This window comes from Acipenser ruthenus, chromosome 18 (assembly GCF_902713425.1).
Source record: "Acipenser ruthenus chromosome 18, fAciRut3.2 maternal haplotype, whole genome shotgun sequence".
Classification (NCBI taxonomy): Eukaryota; Metazoa; Chordata; class Actinopteri; order Acipenseriformes; family Acipenseridae; genus Acipenser; species Acipenser ruthenus.
In genome coordinates this window covers 11,674,395-11,692,530 of record NC_081206.1, presented here as the reverse complement: position 1 = coordinate 11,692,530, position 18,136 = coordinate 11,674,395, and the positions used below count along the sequence as shown (strand labels likewise).

Genomic DNA, 18,136 nt, shown 5'->3' with positions numbered 1-18,136 from the left:
AAGAACACAGCTTGAGTGCGCATGTTATCAAATTTCTTTCTTGAAATTTAGTTAGTGACAGGGATAGGTTTAGGTTTAGGGGTTGGGGTAGAGGTTAGGTTTAGGGGCTGGGGTAGTTTAGATTTAGGGTTAGGTTTAGGGGCTGGGGAAGAGGTTAGGTTTAGGGGCTGGGGTAGAGGTTAGATTTAGGGTTAGGTTTAGGGGCTGTGGTAGAGTTTAGGTTTAGGGTTAGGTTTAGGGGCTGGGGTAGAGGTTAGATTTAGGGTTAGATTTAGGGGTTGGGGTAGAGGTTAGGTTTAGGGGTTGGGGTAGAGGTTAGGTTTAGGGGCTGGGGTAGAGGTTAGTTTTAAGGGTAGGGGTAAGGTTAGGTTTAGGGGTTGGGGTAGAGGTTAGGTTTAGGGGCTGGGGTAGAGGTTAGGTTTAGGGGTTGGGGTAGAAGTTAGGTTTAGGTTAGGTTTAAGGGTAGGGGTAAGGTTAGGTTTAGGGGTTGGGGTAGACGTTAGGTTGAGAGAGTCAGTCAGTCTTATGTGCAGTGCTCTTTTTACATTGGAGGCGAAAATGGTTTTTTTTTTTTTTTTTGTTCGCGTTCTTGTAGCGCACTTTACCGCTGTTCTGCACAGAATCGCAGAGATGCGTGTTCTTCGAGTGCTGCTGCGTGACGTCACTCAACTCCACCCGCAGCTTGAATGGTTAATTTGATGTGAAACTGATTCAACACGCACGCACGCACATTGAGCTTGGTTTACGGAGTTTATTGAGCTGGTTGTTTTAACAATGTTTTTAACAAACCTATTTGATAGCATACTCATATCATTCTGCAGTTACCTTAATATGAAATGTAATACCATCACACACTTGGGCTATTCGGCTGCGCTGCAAGGTTTGGAGAAAGCGTTTCTCAAGAAGCTGCGTGTGACGTCAGACAGACAGCAGCCACGAGCAGCAGGCTCTGTGATATGAGAACGCAACCTTTTAGCTTAGAGGTGTTGGTCCCTGCACATTAACGGACATGAACGGTTTTTTTAAAAAAAGAACCCCACTGCAAGGTATTTTGGGCAGCTGTGGAATCCTTATCCAAAATATATCCTTTGCTTATCTCGACCTTAGGCGGAACTAGTGTGTTGGGAGCCGTGGAGGAGCTTATTTCATGTAACTCAATAGGAAGAAGCCACGGCGAGGGTGCAAGTTGAGGAGAAGCAGCTAACAATTTATTTTTTTTCCCCGCATAATTATCTTACCTTTAATACCTTTGGGTCTGGCTGTTGCTGTTGGAGTTTATTCGGGAGTCGGCTCAACGGAACTCTGTGCAGGTAAGCTGTCCATTCGTATATATTAGAATCCTTTGAATATACAATCAATTGATGTACAATGTTAGGAATCCTGGCGTTTGTACGTGCTGTTTACTTTAAAAATACACATCTATATTATTTTAAATAGTTGGATGTTAAATTAGGCGTGTCTTTAGTTAACTGATGGCTCTTTCTAAAACATTTGAACTTTAAAGTTTTGACGCAGCTCGTAAGAATTTAGAGCAAAGATAGGTAAACAAACTTAGGCAAAATTCTCGTGTCCTTATTCAGACCTGAACAGGCTGAAGACTGAATTGGTTGTTGATGCCATGTTTGGTTTATTTGATATATTCTCATATTACAACTGGCACGCTTAAAATATGAGTCGAAATTATTTTTGTGACGTTTTTTAGAAAGTGCGAACTGCCTGCTTCATCTTACAATGTGTGCGTACCTAAAATTCAACGGTACTGTTGAGCGTTGACTCAACGAAAACAACACTAACGGGTATTTAGGAACGCTTCATTCCTAAACTAAACGGTAACATTTAAAAATGGAAGCGATTACAGTGGTTGCAGCAGCTTTTAATGATATTTTCACCGCAGAAAAAAGTGTTGTGTATTCCTGAAATAAATGACTCAACGCTAGATGATGTAGCTACAGTAGCAGTTTATTTACAAACGCAAAATAGAGAGATTCGTGCAAAAGTGCGAAAATATGTGGAAGTAGTGGTTACACTGCACTCTGAAATTGATTTCAAATACCATTTCAGGCTTTCTCTTAGCTCAGTGCAGGTACGGTATTTTCATATTGTAATTAGGCTACCCCATGTGTTATACAATGTATCGTTAATGTTAATACAATGATAATACGTTAATGTATCTGGGTATTGTTGATTTAGGCACTTTATATAACAGTTATGAAATTATTATTATTATTATTATTATTATTTATTTATTTCTTAGCAGACGCCCTTGTCCAGGGTGACTTAGTCGTAAACAAAAAATACATTTCAAGAATCATAGTACAAGTAATAATACAATTAAGAGCAAGATAAATACAATGACTTTGGTTCTAGCAGGTACAAGTGTGACAAAATACGATTCAGTAACGGAGCAGATAAGTGTCAGTGATAGTTACATCAGGATATAATTAAATACAAAATACTACAGATTAAATAACACTTGACAGATTACAGTATTCTAAAGTGCAGGATAAAATAGGGGGCAGACCAGAGAAATTAAAGCACATTTAAGAAAGAGTGTCCATAGGGAAAAAAAGAGGAGTTCTACAGGTGCTGTCTGAAGGCGCCGGAAGGTGGGCAGGGACTGGGCAGTCCTGACATCTGTAGGAAGGTCATTCCACCACTGCGGGCGAGGGTGGAGGAGGCAGGGGAGCGTAGAGGAGGTAGAGCCAGCCTTCTAGTGCAGGAGAAGCGGAGAGGTCGAGTTGGGGTGTAGGGAGAGATGAGGGTCTGGAGGTAGCTGGGTGCAGTCTGAATAAAATGATATGGCCCAGGGGGTGGCAATTGATAATTCCTGTAGTAAATTAGGAGGGGACCGGGATTACTATTTTGGCTGTGATCAGTGTGTTGCTGTGTATTGCTGTACTGTGTGTGTGTGTGTGTAATGTGCTGCTTGTCGTCAATGTGTTCTGAGTTAGGTCTGCTCTTTGCCTCACGGTGATTGGTGCGGAGGTGTGCCGAGTGTATTTAAACCACAGTGAGTGGTTTAAATAGCTGAGTGAGCAGCGAGTGCTTTGAGTGAGAGTTTGAGCTCAAATCCATTGTTTACTAAAAGAGAAACCAACGGCACTTGTAAGCACCACCCTGTCCATTTTATTAAGAGCAATAAACGGCACTTCTTGGCGCCAAAGAAATCCCTTTTTCAGTGTGTCCACCTTCCCACCGCAACCCACTACACACCGTAGCAGTATGTTATCAAGAAAGCATGTAGACACTTTATATGGTAATGCTTATTTACAATTAAAAAATACATTTGTGCAAAAGTGCGAAATTATGTTACAGATGTCGTTAGTCTGTAGCCTACTCTGAAATGAAAAAATGTCCATATCGATGACAAAACAGCGCAAGCCATAATATTCAATATCGACACATTGTAGTTACTTATTCTACTTCTGTAAGCCACTATACTCTTTTACTATTCGATTTCTTTCATTATTTCAACTCATCATCGAACTTCTCGGCAATCAGGCAGATGATAGGCTGATAAGAATAGCAGGGAGCCAGCAGAGAATCTGGAGACAACTGTGTTATCTTCCATATGGACATTAGCGAATCAAGAATCTTTTAGAGGGGTAGCGGATAGATTTGGGTTGGGGAAAGCTCACGCTCATAGGGAGTTTATTCATTTTTGTAAAAATAATCTAGTTTTTCCCACTGGGAACAATGCTTTGACAGTCTGCAAACAGTTTCAAGAACTTTGTGGGACAAGAAGTTTCCTGAATGTAATTGGATGCGTTGATGGGACACATTCCAATTAGAGGGCCTGTAACAGATAGTGCTAGCTGTTACAACCACCAGGGGTTTCATTCCATTTTGTTGCAAGGCGTTTGTGATGCTAACATGGTATTTACTGATGTGTTTGCTGGCTGGCCAGGGTCATCGAATGATGCCACAATGTTGAAACGTAGTCCAGTGTATTGCAAATTAACAAATGACACCGATACAATACTGAGGCCAAATACGCATCTTCTTGGCGATTAAGCATATCCCCTTGACACCTTTTTGATGACCCCATACAGAGGTAACCGTCATCTCACAAACTCACAGAAAAGCTTCAACCTGTGTTTGAGTTCCAGCCGCGTAGTAATTGAACAAGCATTTGGAATTCTCAAACGTCGCTTTAGGAGGCTTAAATATTTAGATATGTATAGGACTGACTTAATGGCAAAGGTCATTTTAGCATGCTGCGTACTGCACAATATTTGCTTGCTCTGGCAATGAACCCCCAGAAATGATCCCAATGATGACATAAACAACACTCTTAACGACCAGTACAGTGAAGCAGCGCTTAAACGAGATGCAATAGCAGACCTTATAATACACTAACGTAGAAAGGTGTCTGATTGCTTAGACTTTTTAAATGGTTAAGATTATAAAAAGTTATATATTTCAAGTTCCTTATACAACTGTATACGTAAGTGCAAAACTCATATTAATTAAGGGTTCCATTAAGTAATTGAATGTTGGAACAAAAAACAAGAGACGGGAGAGCCCCTGTGGTACTCGGCTCCATTCCTGAGGACCCACGATGTCTTCTGGCTTTTGTTCCAACTGAGCTCTCAATTAATTAATTGAACCCCTAATTAAACTAATATATATATATATATATATATATATATATATATATATATATATATATATATATATATATATATATATACATACAGTACTGTGCAAAAGTTTTAGGCAGGTGTGAAAAAATGCTGTAAAGTAAGAATGCTTTCAAAAATAGACATGTTAATAGATTATATTTATCAATTAACTAAATGCAAAGTGAGTGAACAGAAGAAAAATCTAAATCAAATCCATATTTGGTGTGACCACCCTTTGCCTTCAAAACAGCATCAATTCTTCTAGGTACACTTGCACAAAGTCAGGGTTTTTGTAGGCATATAGTCAGGTGTATGATTAAACAATTATACCAAACAGGTGCTAATGATCATCAATTCAATATGTAGGTTGAAACACAATCATTAACTGAAACAGAAACAGCTGTGTAGGAGGAATAAAACTGGGTGAGGAACAGCCAAACTCAGCTAACAAGGTGAGGTTGCTGAAGACAGTTTACTGTCAAAAGTCATACACCATGGCAAGACTGAGCACAGCAACAAGACACAAGGTAGTTATACTGCATCAGCAAGGTCTCTCCCAGGCAGAAATTTCAAGGCAGACGGGTTTCCAGATGTGTTGTCCAAGCTCTTTTGAAGAAGCACAAAGAAACGGGCAACGTTGAGGACCGTAGACGCAGTGGTCGGCCAAGGAAACTTACTGCAGCAGATGAAAGACACATCATGCTTACTTCCCTTCGCAATCGGAAGATGTCCAGCAGTGCCATCAGCTCAGAATTGGCAGAAAACAGTGGGACCCTGGTACACTCATCTACTGTCCGGAGAAGTCTGGTCAGAAGTGGCCTTCATGGAAGACTTGCGGCCAAAAAGCCATACCTCCGACGTGGAAACAAGGCCAAGCGACTCAACTATGCACGAAAACACAGGAACTGGGGTGCAGAAAAATGGCAGCAGGTGCTCTGGACTGATGAGTCAAAATTTGAAATATTTGGCTGTAGCAGAAGGCAGTTTGTTCGCTGAAGGGCTTGAGAGCGGTACACGAATGAGTGTCTGCAGGCAACAGTGAAGCATGGTGGAGGTTCCTTGCAAGTTTGGGGCTGCATTTCTGCAAATGGAGTTGGGGATGTGGACAGAATTAATGGTCTCCTCAATGCTGAGAAGTACAGGCAGATACTTATCCATCATGCAATACCATCAGGGAGGCATCTGATTGGCCCCAAATTTATTCTGCAGCATGACAACGACCCCAAACATACAGCGAAAGTCATTAAGAACTATCTTCAGCGTAAAGAAGAACAAGGAGTCCTGGAAGTGATGGTATGGCCCCCACAGCCCTGATTGATATATATAACAATTACCGTTTTGAAGGCGGATTGCAGTATCTATAGCTACATTCTGATCCCATTCATAGTTTTTATATACTATCAGTAAGTGCTGTCTGTTGTAACAAACCCTGATGTGTGTGTGTGTGTGTGTGTGTGTACTGTGTTATGAGTTTTTTCACTGTGCATTTAAGTTACCAGGGATTCATGTCTTTGAAGGCTGTTTGCCAACTGGACAATGGCTGCAAGTATGTACAGATTATAAGTTGTGATACATTTAGGCAGATGCATGTTGGATACATTAGTTGTGGTAGAAATGTATTTGTAATGTGTGTTTCAACAGGATAATTCACCTCTTCAGTTCTGTTCATGCTACATATGGAGTGGCAGTGATCCCTGGAGTGGGTTATTGCAACATGTTCATTTTAACATAGAATCACAGGTATTGCTGTCTGTACTAATAATACATCCAGGAGCATATTACCTGATACTGTACTGAATATCTTCACATCACATTCAAAATCCTTCTCCAGTCAATACATTACAGTATGTTAAGGCCTTGTTAGTGTACATGTCTGGAGGGAATCCTGCATTCAGTCTATTTAAATCAATTTCAAATCTATTCCTCAAGTCACAAGGATATAGCCTAAACAAAAGGGAGCAGCTGAGTAACTGCTCTGTGCTTATGCCCAGATTTCAAAAGCAGCCCAGATGAGATGCTGTCTTAGCTCCAACGCAAGACACTGTGAAATCATTTCCATGTAGTACAGTTCCACAATTGCTCGGCCAATTGTGCATTGTTGTGAATGCTTTATTCCATTTATATTGATTACCTGTAAAATAATAGGATTTTCAATCAAATATAAACAAGTAGCTATGGTGACATCACCAGTAAATTACACCGTGTAACAATTTTTTTTTTTTTTGGTTCCTGGGTAGTAAGTGTTATTTCCTAATTGCTTATGCCTCAAAAGTATAGAAAATGGCTATTATTCCCCACAAACTTTGCTTTTGTGACCAGGACAGTGATATTTTGAAATTTACCTATTTTCCAGAACATTCCAGATAGATTCAGTGTTGAGTGAACTTTCCAGTAATATAAATAGTAGTACAAATACAGGGGCCTTAAGCCCACCAGTTCAGTTTAGTTCCAGCTGCCTAAGTGGATACATATCTGCATTTTTCTGAGATGGCATCAAGGTCATAGGAGACTTAAAAATGGTGGCATTCCTGATGGGTCTCCAAGGCGGTTTTACCAAGTTTCCCTGCTATCTTTGCCTTTGGGACAGCAGGGACACCAAGGCGCACTACCACAGGCAGGACTGGCCACAGCGGACCGTTCTCTGTGGGGAGGAACAACGTCAAGTGGGAGCCACTGGTGGACCCCCGGAAGGTGATGATGCCACCACTGCACATCAAATTGGGCCTTATGAAACAATTTGTCAGAGCTCTAGATAAGGAGTCGGCAGCCTTCAAGTACCTTCAAGACTTCTTCCCTAAGCTGTCTGAGGCAAAGGTCAAAGCCGGTGTCTTCGTCGGACCACAGATAAAGAAGATCCTGGAGTGCAATGAATTCCCCAAGAAGCTCACTAGTAAGGAGAAAGCGGCTTGGAACAGCTTTGTCGCAGTGGTTCGGGGCTTCCTGGGCAATCACAAGGCCGAAAACTATGTGGAGCTGGTTGAGACTCTGGTGAAGAACTACGGCACAATGGGCTGTAGTCCATATCCTTGATGCTCATCTTGATAAATTCAAGGAGAACATGGGAGCGTACTCGGAGGAGCAAGGGGAGCGCTTCCACCAGGATATACTGGACTTTGAACGCCGCTACCAAGGACAGTATAACGAGAACATGATGGGAGACTACATTTGGGGGTTGATTCGTGAAAGTGATTTACAGTATAATCGTAAATCTCGAAAAACTACTCGCTTCTAAATCTTTTGTAGTCATTTTTGTATTACTTTAGTATAAATACATGTTAATTTGGATTCATATGTTATTTTCTTCTGACTTTATGTGAACGAAAAGACACAAATTTGCCCGTTTTCTCATTGGAAATAGGTAAATTTCAAAATATCACTGTCCTGGGAATAATAGCCATTTTCTATACTTTTGAGGCATAAGCAATTAGGAAATAACACTTACTACCCAGGAACAAAAATTGTGTTACATAGTGTTATGCAAATGAGTACCATCGAAGGTTCAAACCTTCATTCGGTAATGTGTTCTGAACCTTCGAAGTGCAAAATGTACCCTTCGTTGCAGCCCTAATATTTTTCAAGATCTTTCAGAAAGTATTGTAAGGTCCCTAAGGTCATAGAATAACATGTTTTATACAGGTATCTGAAAGCAGAATACATAATAAAAAAAAAAAATGAAATAGTGTTTGTGGGGGGGGGGTGGAGTGAAAAGTTTGTGTGGTTTCTGAAGTACTTTATAATGTTCCCCAGCGTCTTCTGGGGGTAAAAAAAAAAAAAGGACACCAATTTCAAGATGCTACTGTAAAAAATAGATTTTTAGTGAATTTGTTTAGGAAGAGTCAAGTACAGCCAAAAAAGCCCTGGTTCTGGGGGAGCATCCCACTGAGTAATGCTTGGTCCGTAAAGGGTTAACCTTATTTGATGAAAGTCAATGCATAACACATTTTTGCCGTATGCAAATGTTGGTATTAGTTTGGCAAATAAAAGGATATTTTCGTGCATGAAAAGGGTCAAAACATACCTGTGTACAGCTACTGGGGATGAGAGATTAAGCGATCTTTTGGTTATTGTGAGACAACCCGGCAAACAAAAACATTGGCGTTGCAGGCTGGTGCTGACAAATTTGCCAAGATGAAAGCGAGATGCTACCACTTTTATTTATTGTGCTGATCTGTGTAGACATGTTCAACGTTGCTACATATTTCTACTGTCAACATTCACAGGGATGTGATGCTTATTAAGCAGTTTGTTCATTGGTTTGTATTTGATACAAAGTAGTATTCTTTGTAGAAAGCAGGTGAAATTCATAATAAAAAGTTAAACTGCATTCTTACCTCTAGCTCTCTTTGTAAAACACATGCAATACAAGACTTTTTTAATTTATTTTTTATTTTTTTCCCCCCAATGATCTGAAATAAGAGTAGTCTAAAGTAGCAGTAGTTACAGTATGTAAGTGACATTGTTCAAACTGTAACTGCCTGTTTTTTCATGATGCTATTTGTGTTCAATGCTGACACAACTTTGCACCCCCTGAATTTTTCTGAAATGACACGGCTGGGCAAGATGTTTCCCTTGTTTTATTAACAATGTGAGTGTACCTGTCGCTGTGTTATTTAGAGCATGTTTACCTAGTGTTACTATTCCAGTGTAGTAAAGCAGCCTACAGACCAAGAGCCTTGTGCTGTTTCACTGTCACTTGCCCGAGGGTATACTAGCTATATTAAAAATCACTTGCTTTTAATATTGAATATGAATCTATATTTACTTGCCCAATGTCTCTGATGTATGTTAATAAACGTACTTTGTGTATATACATACAATCCATGACAGGGGTAAGTAACTTACTATGGTGTGTGTGTGTGTGTGTGTGTGTGTGTGTGTGTGTGTGTGTGTGTGTGTGTGTGTGTGTGTGTGTGTATATATATATTAGAAGTCGGCATGGGTACCCGAAAACCTGGGTATCGATTTATTTGAGAATTAAGAAAATGTAGAAAATATGACAATGCAGTTGAAAGCGCAGGTCTCTGGCCGGCATAATAAAGACAATGTTAAAACAAACTTTGCATTGAAGCCTTTTCTCAGGAACGAAATCAGAAAGAAAACCACATAACTACATCCTGTTGGGTTTATGTCCGTGATAACTCTGTGATCCATTAATAATGATAACCGTGTGTCTTCCAATACGGTATGCTTTATCTACAGTTATTGCGCAGGTATAGTGTCTTACCAAAAAGATCAAATAAGCAGTCTTTATTTAAAAATAAATAAAGTATTGTGAGCGGTGTACCCTAGAAAACAAATGTGTGTGTTTTTTTTTTTTATTATTATTTTTGGCCAAATAAAAAACAATGTGATTTGGGTTATGCTGGGAAAAAAAATAGGGTATGTAGGTATTTTTTTATTTTATTTTATTTTATTAAATTAATTTCCTGAACAAGCCGTGTGAGCATATTAAAGTGGCAAGTGCTATGTTCCAGTACATTGTTAATAACCCTGTTGTACTTTCATTAGTTACACTGTCATCTTGCTTCATTCTCCCACCGTCTCCCCTTTCTCCACCTTACAGCTGGCTCAGTCTCATTTTGAGGGCACATCTTCATTGGTAAACTTTCCACCTGCCTTGTTTTATGCTATAGGCAGGCAGCTCTAAGGAGTGAAACCACCTAAAATACAGCAGCATCATTACTGCAGCACTGAATGACTGTCAGTACATTCTTTTCTACACTGAATTTCTTGCCATAAAATGTCTGCTGTACATAGTGAAAAGAGATGTCGCCTATTAAAAATAACACATCTGCAATAATTTAACTTAAAACAGATGTAGCAACGAATTAACAAAGTTAAGTGTAACAAGTCGGTTTTAGCTTAAACTCCTACATAAGTTGAGGTATTTTGTGCATTTTCTAATTAACATATTCAAGTGCATGAATTTCACTTTGCATGTCAGGTTAACATCAGTAGCAGTTTTCTGTTATGAACCCCTGATTATTAATATTATCATGGTACTTGTGTTTAGACACTAAAGAGCTTCTGTTTAAAGAGTGCATTCTTTGTCTTATACAGACATGTTTTGCAGTGATGTCTTTAAGTAACATTAATATCTCAAATCATTTGTCAAAATTGAAATCCGACATAGAAGTGCTGGATTAACCGCATCAAAGTGAACTGGTATTCATATTCATTAAAACATCACAAATCCGAACGTCAGTAAGTTTATGCCCCAGTGATTTCCCAGCACAGCACTGGTGCTTCAGAACACTGCCTGCAAAGCTGAATTAAAACATTTTGCAAAACACCTCCGCTGCAGGCAGAACGAACTTTGCTGGTATTTAATAAATGGTTCCTGTTTTCAAAGACGCTGCATCCCTAGACGTTTGGATTGCGATGTTTTACTGTGTTCTGTATTTAATGTGTCTTGCTGTGGGTGACTGAGGGTTTGTGAATTAAAATGATATGTGTATTTGTGTACTCTGTGTATTTTTGCTTTGAGGTTTAGAGTTATGCATTTTTTTTTTCTGCGAGACTTCTGCAGTTTAGAGTTTTCAGGACCTTGCTCGACTCCATAGAAATCTACAGGAGTTTTTCTAGCAACAGAGCATTGACAAAAGAAGAAAAGAAAGTACTTGTCTGACGGACAAAGTATAACGGTAAAACTTGTTGTCCCTCACACACATCTTGTGTCGGGCGATTTATGAATTATACACACCCCTGCGAAAGGACAATCAAAATGAACGATAAACTGTTGGAGTAAGTTAACGAGATGAGATTGTGAATAAAAGCAGAATTACATGTACCTGTTTGTCTCATGTCTGCAGTATTCTGCCTTTGCTTTATCCTATTTGTTAAAGAATTAAAATGCAGCACAAAAGCAAAAATCCAAATTGAAGATGAACCTTTATTCAAAATAATGAATCGTTTCAAAGTGCACCAAATCTTAATCCAACATGCAAGAATCCCAAACCAAGCTTTTATTCCAAATCAACCCGACGTGAAAAGTTTGACCTGAAAAGATCATCAGATCCTTAAGTTGTTTATTTTTTCTTTAATCAATTTTGCTGTGCCACATGGTTGCGGACCAAGCTAAAAAGAGTGCTTTTTGTCAACCTATATCCATGACAGAGATATGCCCGCGTTACTCCTTTTTTCAAAAGATCAATATAGTTTCCAGCTTTGTTGCAACATAAAATGATTTTCGTTTTGGAGGCATAGTTTCACAGCACACGCCTTTTATTAAGACAAAAGAGCTGACTTCACTGCGGAGGGGCATCTCCTGCGTACAGACCGGGATGGTGACAGTGTGTTTGTTTTTTTATTTTTTATTTTTTTATTTGGGGGCCAGGTTCGTTATAGTGAATGGTGTTATAGCGAGGGTGTACTGTATTGCTTACAAATCAACAGATTCATCCTTAAACAATTGAGTACAATACACATTTAACTAAGTACGATTGAATATGAACATATATTGCAGCAAAATAAAAGAACATTTGTATATAATTTGTAAACCTAATTGCACTCAGGACCGGACCTTGTTAGAACACTCATGGACATGCATGTTGTGTCTTTAGTTGGAGTGCTGTTGCATTTGTTCTATTCTCATCCTATGGTTGGCCCAGTGGTTGTTTGGCTGCAGGTTAAATTCTACCTAGTTTTTTGGTAGGTTTCCACTAAAACTTGTGTTTTATGTTTTACAGAACTGGCCTATATTGGTGTAAGGCGAGGACCAAAGATGGAGCCTGTCCATGTTAAAGAGGAAGTGTGTGAAGTGGAGCTTGTCAGAATTAAAGAGGAGGAACCTGACCTGGAGCCTGACCTGGAACCTGTCCATGTTAAAGAGGAGGTCTTCGAAGTGGAGCTTGTCAGAATTAAAGAGGAGGAGCCTGAGGAGGCTGATGAAGAGGAACCTTCACAAGAGACCACAGGGCTTCAGGGTTCTGTGTCTGACCATTCCAAATACACAAGCAACTCTCTTATATGTAGTGATTGTGGGAAGAGTTTCAGTCGCTTAGGAAGCTTTAAAAGACACCAACAAATTCACGTAGGAGTGAAACTACATCTCTGTACTGAATGTGGGAAGGGTTTCAGTCGTTTAGGAAACCTGAAATCACATGAACAAGTTCACACAGGAGTGAAACCGTATACTTGTACCGAATGTAGCAAGAGTTACAGTGAATTAAGATACCTTAAAAGACACCAGCTATCTCACAAAGGAGTGAAACCACATCCCTGTTATGAATGTGGGAAGAGATTTAGTCAGTTAGGAGTCCTTCGAAAACACCAGAGAATTCATACAGGAGAAAAACCTTATAACTGCACTGAATGTGGGAAGAGTTTTAATCAGTTTGGAACCCTTAAAAGTCATCAGCGAATTCACACAGGGGAGAAACCATATGCTTGTTCTGAATGTGGCAAGAGTTTTAACGAGTTAGGAACCCTCAAAAATCACCAGCGAATTCACACAGGCGAGAAGCCATATCAATGTACTGAATGCGAGAAGAGCTTCATTCAGTTAGGACACCTTCGAACACACCAGCGACTTCACACAGGAGAGAAACCCTATCAGTGTAACGAGTGCGGGAAGACTTTCAATGCATTAGGGCACTTTAAAACTCACCAGTGGACTCACACAGAAGAGAAACCATTTCACTGTACTCAGTGTGATAAAGGTTTTTACCATTTAGGAAGCCTTAAAATACACCTGCGAACTCACACAGGAGAGAAGCCATACCATTGTACGGAATGTGATGCAAGTTTCGGGCGGACGTATCTTCTTAGAAAGCATGAGCAAATTCATGCTGAAGAGAAAACTTGTCCACAGAAGTAACTAGACCAGAAGGTTAACTGAACTCTTAAATCACTCATGAGGCCACTCAAGTTTATACAGAGGACTTCATTGAGTGAATATTAGAAAGAAAACTTAGACTCTGAATATTGAACTTGTGAACAAGATAAATGGCACCCATCAATAAAGGGACCCACGTTTGTAATGGCTGCGAGAAAGGGACAATCTGCAGGACTCGCATTTTTAACTCGCGCATTTTGAACACAGAACAAATTGTTGGTTGGAAATATAATGCAAACTACATGCCACCTGCATAAAATAGTTTTTTTTTTTTTATATTCAAATACAGTCATTTCTCGTTAATACAAACTCTGGTAATACCTGTTGCACACTACATTTTGTAAGTTGTACAATGAAATTAGCCAGCCATGTTGCATAATTCTGTAGTTTGTCGCTTCTGATCATGTCATTTATTAAACTTTAATACATTTCTGGAAAAAAATGTCTACCAAGCACAGTAGTTGTAATAGAAATGTATCTCCTGCATTTATTTATTCTTACCTCTGCAGGGCAGGCTTGCAAGCTGTTCTATTTTAAACATAAATCAATATTGTTATGTTATTATATATTGATATTTTCACTATGAAACTGTATTCTATATTGTCACTTACTAAGTGCTGTAACGTCAGTGTTTTTCCTAATGGGTGTGTATTTGTATGCCTGGACTGGGACGACCCTGTTATGCTGTCTAGATGCCTGGACTGGGAGCACCCCCCTGTTATACTGTCTAGATGCCTGGACTGGGAGCACCCCCCTGTTGTACTGTCTAGATTGCTGCAAGGCAGCTCCTACAAAGTTGCAGGAATGCAGTACCTTGCCGGCTATACGAAAATGAATTGCTCTTTTTTAGTTTTTTTTTTTCTATTCCTTTTTGGTGTGTGTGCAACATGTTGTTGTTAATGTTTAGTTTAGTAAGGAGAAATAAATATTGCAATAATCATTTTATATTCAAGTTCATAGAAATCTATTTAAAATAAATACAAAGCAATACAGCCAGTGTGTTGAGGGACGAGCCACATTTCGAGCTATTGAGAGGGCAGAAAGAGAAGGTTTGCATCCTTGGGTGCTGATTTAACACTTGAACCACCGCGATTATACTCCTACCTAAAATCACCGCCGGCAGTGATTATGACTGTTAAATTCTAAACAACATCAATAATAAAATGAAAGACAAACTATCAGTTTTATTCAAGCACGTCATATCAAACATCTGCACAGCCGAAACACTATATTTAAATTATTTTCTAACTTTCCACATATAAAGTACTACTTTAAAAAAATAAAAACTGTAATAAAATAAACATTTAAAAAGAAACTAGTGTGTAAACAGGTATCTGCACATACAAAACTGTAAAAACGAAAGTTGTTTTTAATTTAAAACAAAAGTAACATGTTTTCTCTTGCGTGTTGTCACTCGGTGCAGCACTGAATCCAGGTTGAGCTGCAGCAGCTTTGCAGTTTTCTGATCGAAAAGTTTCTGCCAAGTGCTGTGCCTAGCTTCAAGATGAAATCTCTCCTACTGATATTTTCCCTGGTGCATTCCTTGTACAAAACGAAGGAATTGATGGCTGCAGGCTTAAATATAAAAATTAAATAGAATATTGTAGGTTATATTCATAATAAAAACATGTATTGTAAAAGGCAGTCAGTGATGGCTTTGGCGGTTCTAGGTAGAGGAGATTATAACTTTATTTTTGCGATCATGCCTTTCAAAAGCCATCAGGGTATTTAATACATGTATTTAAGTAAAGTCAAGAACGGACAACCGTGTATCTTTAACACACACACGGAGTAATTAAGATTTTAAAAGTGAAAACTGTCACAGTCATTGCCGTGGTGGTTTTGGTGTGAAAGAAGCTTGCACTTGTCTCTCATGCCAAATTCAGCATTTTAACAGTTACTTTAAAGGAGTGCTTATCAATACTTTAGAATCCATTTTCTCACTCCATGCATTCAGGACACACTTGCTGGTACACGTGGTGTGATTGGATTGCAGCGACTTTCCATTACAACACATGAAGTGATACGGTACCAGGAAGCAGCAGGTAGAAGGGAGTGGGATCAGTGATAATATTGCTTGTGTAAATAAGGTAAGAAAATGTGTTTTAAAGCCTTGCTTAGCACTCCTTTTAAAGGGATAGTTTAGTATATCTTATGTGTTCTGCACATTCTGTTTCTGTTTAGTCTATTGTTTGCCATGCTCTCTGACTGTTACAGCAACAAATTTTCTGAATAGACACATCAAGGTTGATTGTGGGGAAGTTAGAAAGCATATCCATGTTGCACAGGCTTCACCAATGAAATACAGCGAGATACTTAATGTATTTACATTTATCTTTTATATTTATCCTAAATAAAAAAAAAACTAATTATGTAATTATGTAATCTTCAGATTAATCATAAAGATGTATGTAAAAAGTGAATGATTGTTTTGAAGATCCTAATAAAGCAGTTACGCCAGAGAACCAGTCTGTGTCCAGTAAATGGTCAATGTGAGGACAATTGATTCATCCTACAGTGAATAAACGTTCTTTACAGGAAGACTTGCTTATGTGGACTGAAGGAAACTCAGTACCTGTTGGGAATACAGGCTTCTGAACAGAGAGGTGCTCTTCCTGAATGTCACTTCAAACCAGAGAAATCTCACCTGTCTGCTGCACTACACTTACATGAAATACACCAAAACCCTGCTGTCCACTCCACTGCTACACTACGCTTACATGAAATACACCACAACCCTGCTGTCCGCTCCACTCTGCTGCACTACGCTTACATGAAATACACCAAAACCCTGCTGTCCGCTCCACTACGCTTACATGAAATACACCACAACCCTGCTGTCCGCTCCACTCTGCTGCACTACGCTTACATGAAATACACCACAACCCTGCTGTCCGCTCCACTCTGCTGCACTACGCTTACATGAAATACACCAAAACCCTGCTGTCCGCTCCACTCTGCTGCACTACGCATACATGAAATACACCAAAACCCTGCTGTCCACTCTACTGCACTACGCTTACATGAAATACACCAAAACCCTGCTGTCCGCTCCACTACGCTTACATGAAATACACCACCACCCTGCTGTCCGCTCCACTCTGCTGCACTACGCTTACATGAAATACACCAAAACCCTGCTGTCCGCTCCACTACGCTTACATGAAATACACCACAACCATGCTGTCCGCTCCACTGCTGCACTACGCTTACATGAAATACACCAAAACCCTGCTGTCCGCTCCACTACGCTTACATGAAATACACCACAACCCTGCTGTCTGCTCCACTACGCTTACATGAAATACACCACAACCCTGCTGTCCGCTCCACTCTGCTGCACTACGCTTACATGAAATACACCACAACCCTGCTGTCCACTCTACTCTGCTGCACTACGCTTACATGAAATACACCACAACCCTGCTGTCCGCTCCACTCTGCTGCACTACGCTTACATGAAATACACCACAACCCTGCTGTCCGCTCTACTCTGCTGCACTACGCTTACATGAAATACACCACAACCCTGCTGTCCACTCTACTCTGCTGCACTACGCTTACATGAAATACACCACAACCCTGCTGTCCGCTCCACTCTGCTGCACTACGCTTACATGAAATACACCACAACCCTGCTGTCCGCTCCACTCTGCTGCACTACACTTACATGAAATACACCACAACCCTGCTGTCCACTCTACTCTGCTGCACTACGCTTACATGAAATACACCACAACCCTGCTGTCCGCTCCACTCTGCTGCACTACGCTTACATGAAATACACCACAACCCTGCTGTCAGCTCCACTCTGCTGCACTACGCTTACATGAAATACACCAAAACCCTGCTGTCCGTTCCACTACGCTTACATGAAATACACCAAAACCCTGCTGTCAGCTCCACTCTGCTGCACTACGCTTACATGAAATACACCAAAACCCTGCTGTCCGCTCCACTCTGCTGCACTACGCTTGCATGAAATACACCAAAACCCTGCTATCCTCTCTGCTGCACTACACTTACATGAAATACACCAAAACCCTGCTGTCCGCTCCACTGCGCTTACATGAAATACACCACAACCCTCCTGTCCGCTCCACTCTGCTGCACTACGCTTACATGAAATACACCACAACCCTGCTGTCCGCTCCACTCTGCTGCACTACGCTTACATGAAATACACCAAAACCCTGCTGTCCGCTCCACTACGCTTACATGAAATACATCAAAACCCTGCTGTCAGCTCCACTCTGCTGCACTACGCTTACATGAAATACACCAAAACCCTGCTGTCCGTTCCACTACGCTTACATGAAATACACCACAACCCTGCTGTCCGCTCCACTACGCTTACATGAAATACACCACAACCCTGCTGTCCGCTCTACTCTGCTGCACTACGCTTACATGAAATACACCACAACCCGGCTGTCCACTCCACTCTACTGCACTACGCTTACATGAAATACACCACAACCCTGCTATCCGCTCCACTACGCTTACATGAAATACACCACAACCCTGCTGTCCGCTCCACTACGCTTACATGAAATACACCAAAACCCTGCTGTCCGCTCCACTCTGCTACACTACGCTTACATGAAATACACCAAAACCCTGCTGTCCACTCCACTACGCTTACATGAAATACACCAAAACCCTGCTGTCCGCT

At 40.3% G+C, this 18,136-nt stretch overlaps 1 protein-coding gene across 1 annotated transcript; it reads left to right on the top strand.

Annotated features, from left to right (window-relative positions):
- The first annotated feature begins 651 nt into the window (after window positions 1-651).
- Window positions 652-14,401, top strand: LOC117421833 (oocyte zinc finger protein XlCOF26-like). Its single transcript, XM_034036238.3, has 2 exons — window positions 652-1,310; window positions 12,314-14,401. The coding sequence occupies exon 2, from the start codon at window positions 12,349-12,351 to the stop codon at window positions 13,441-13,443; it is 1,095 nt and encodes a 364-aa protein (XP_033892129.2). The 5' UTR covers window positions 652-1,310; window positions 12,314-12,348; the 3' UTR covers window positions 13,444-14,401.
- Window positions 14,402-18,136: the final 3,735 nt, after the last annotated feature.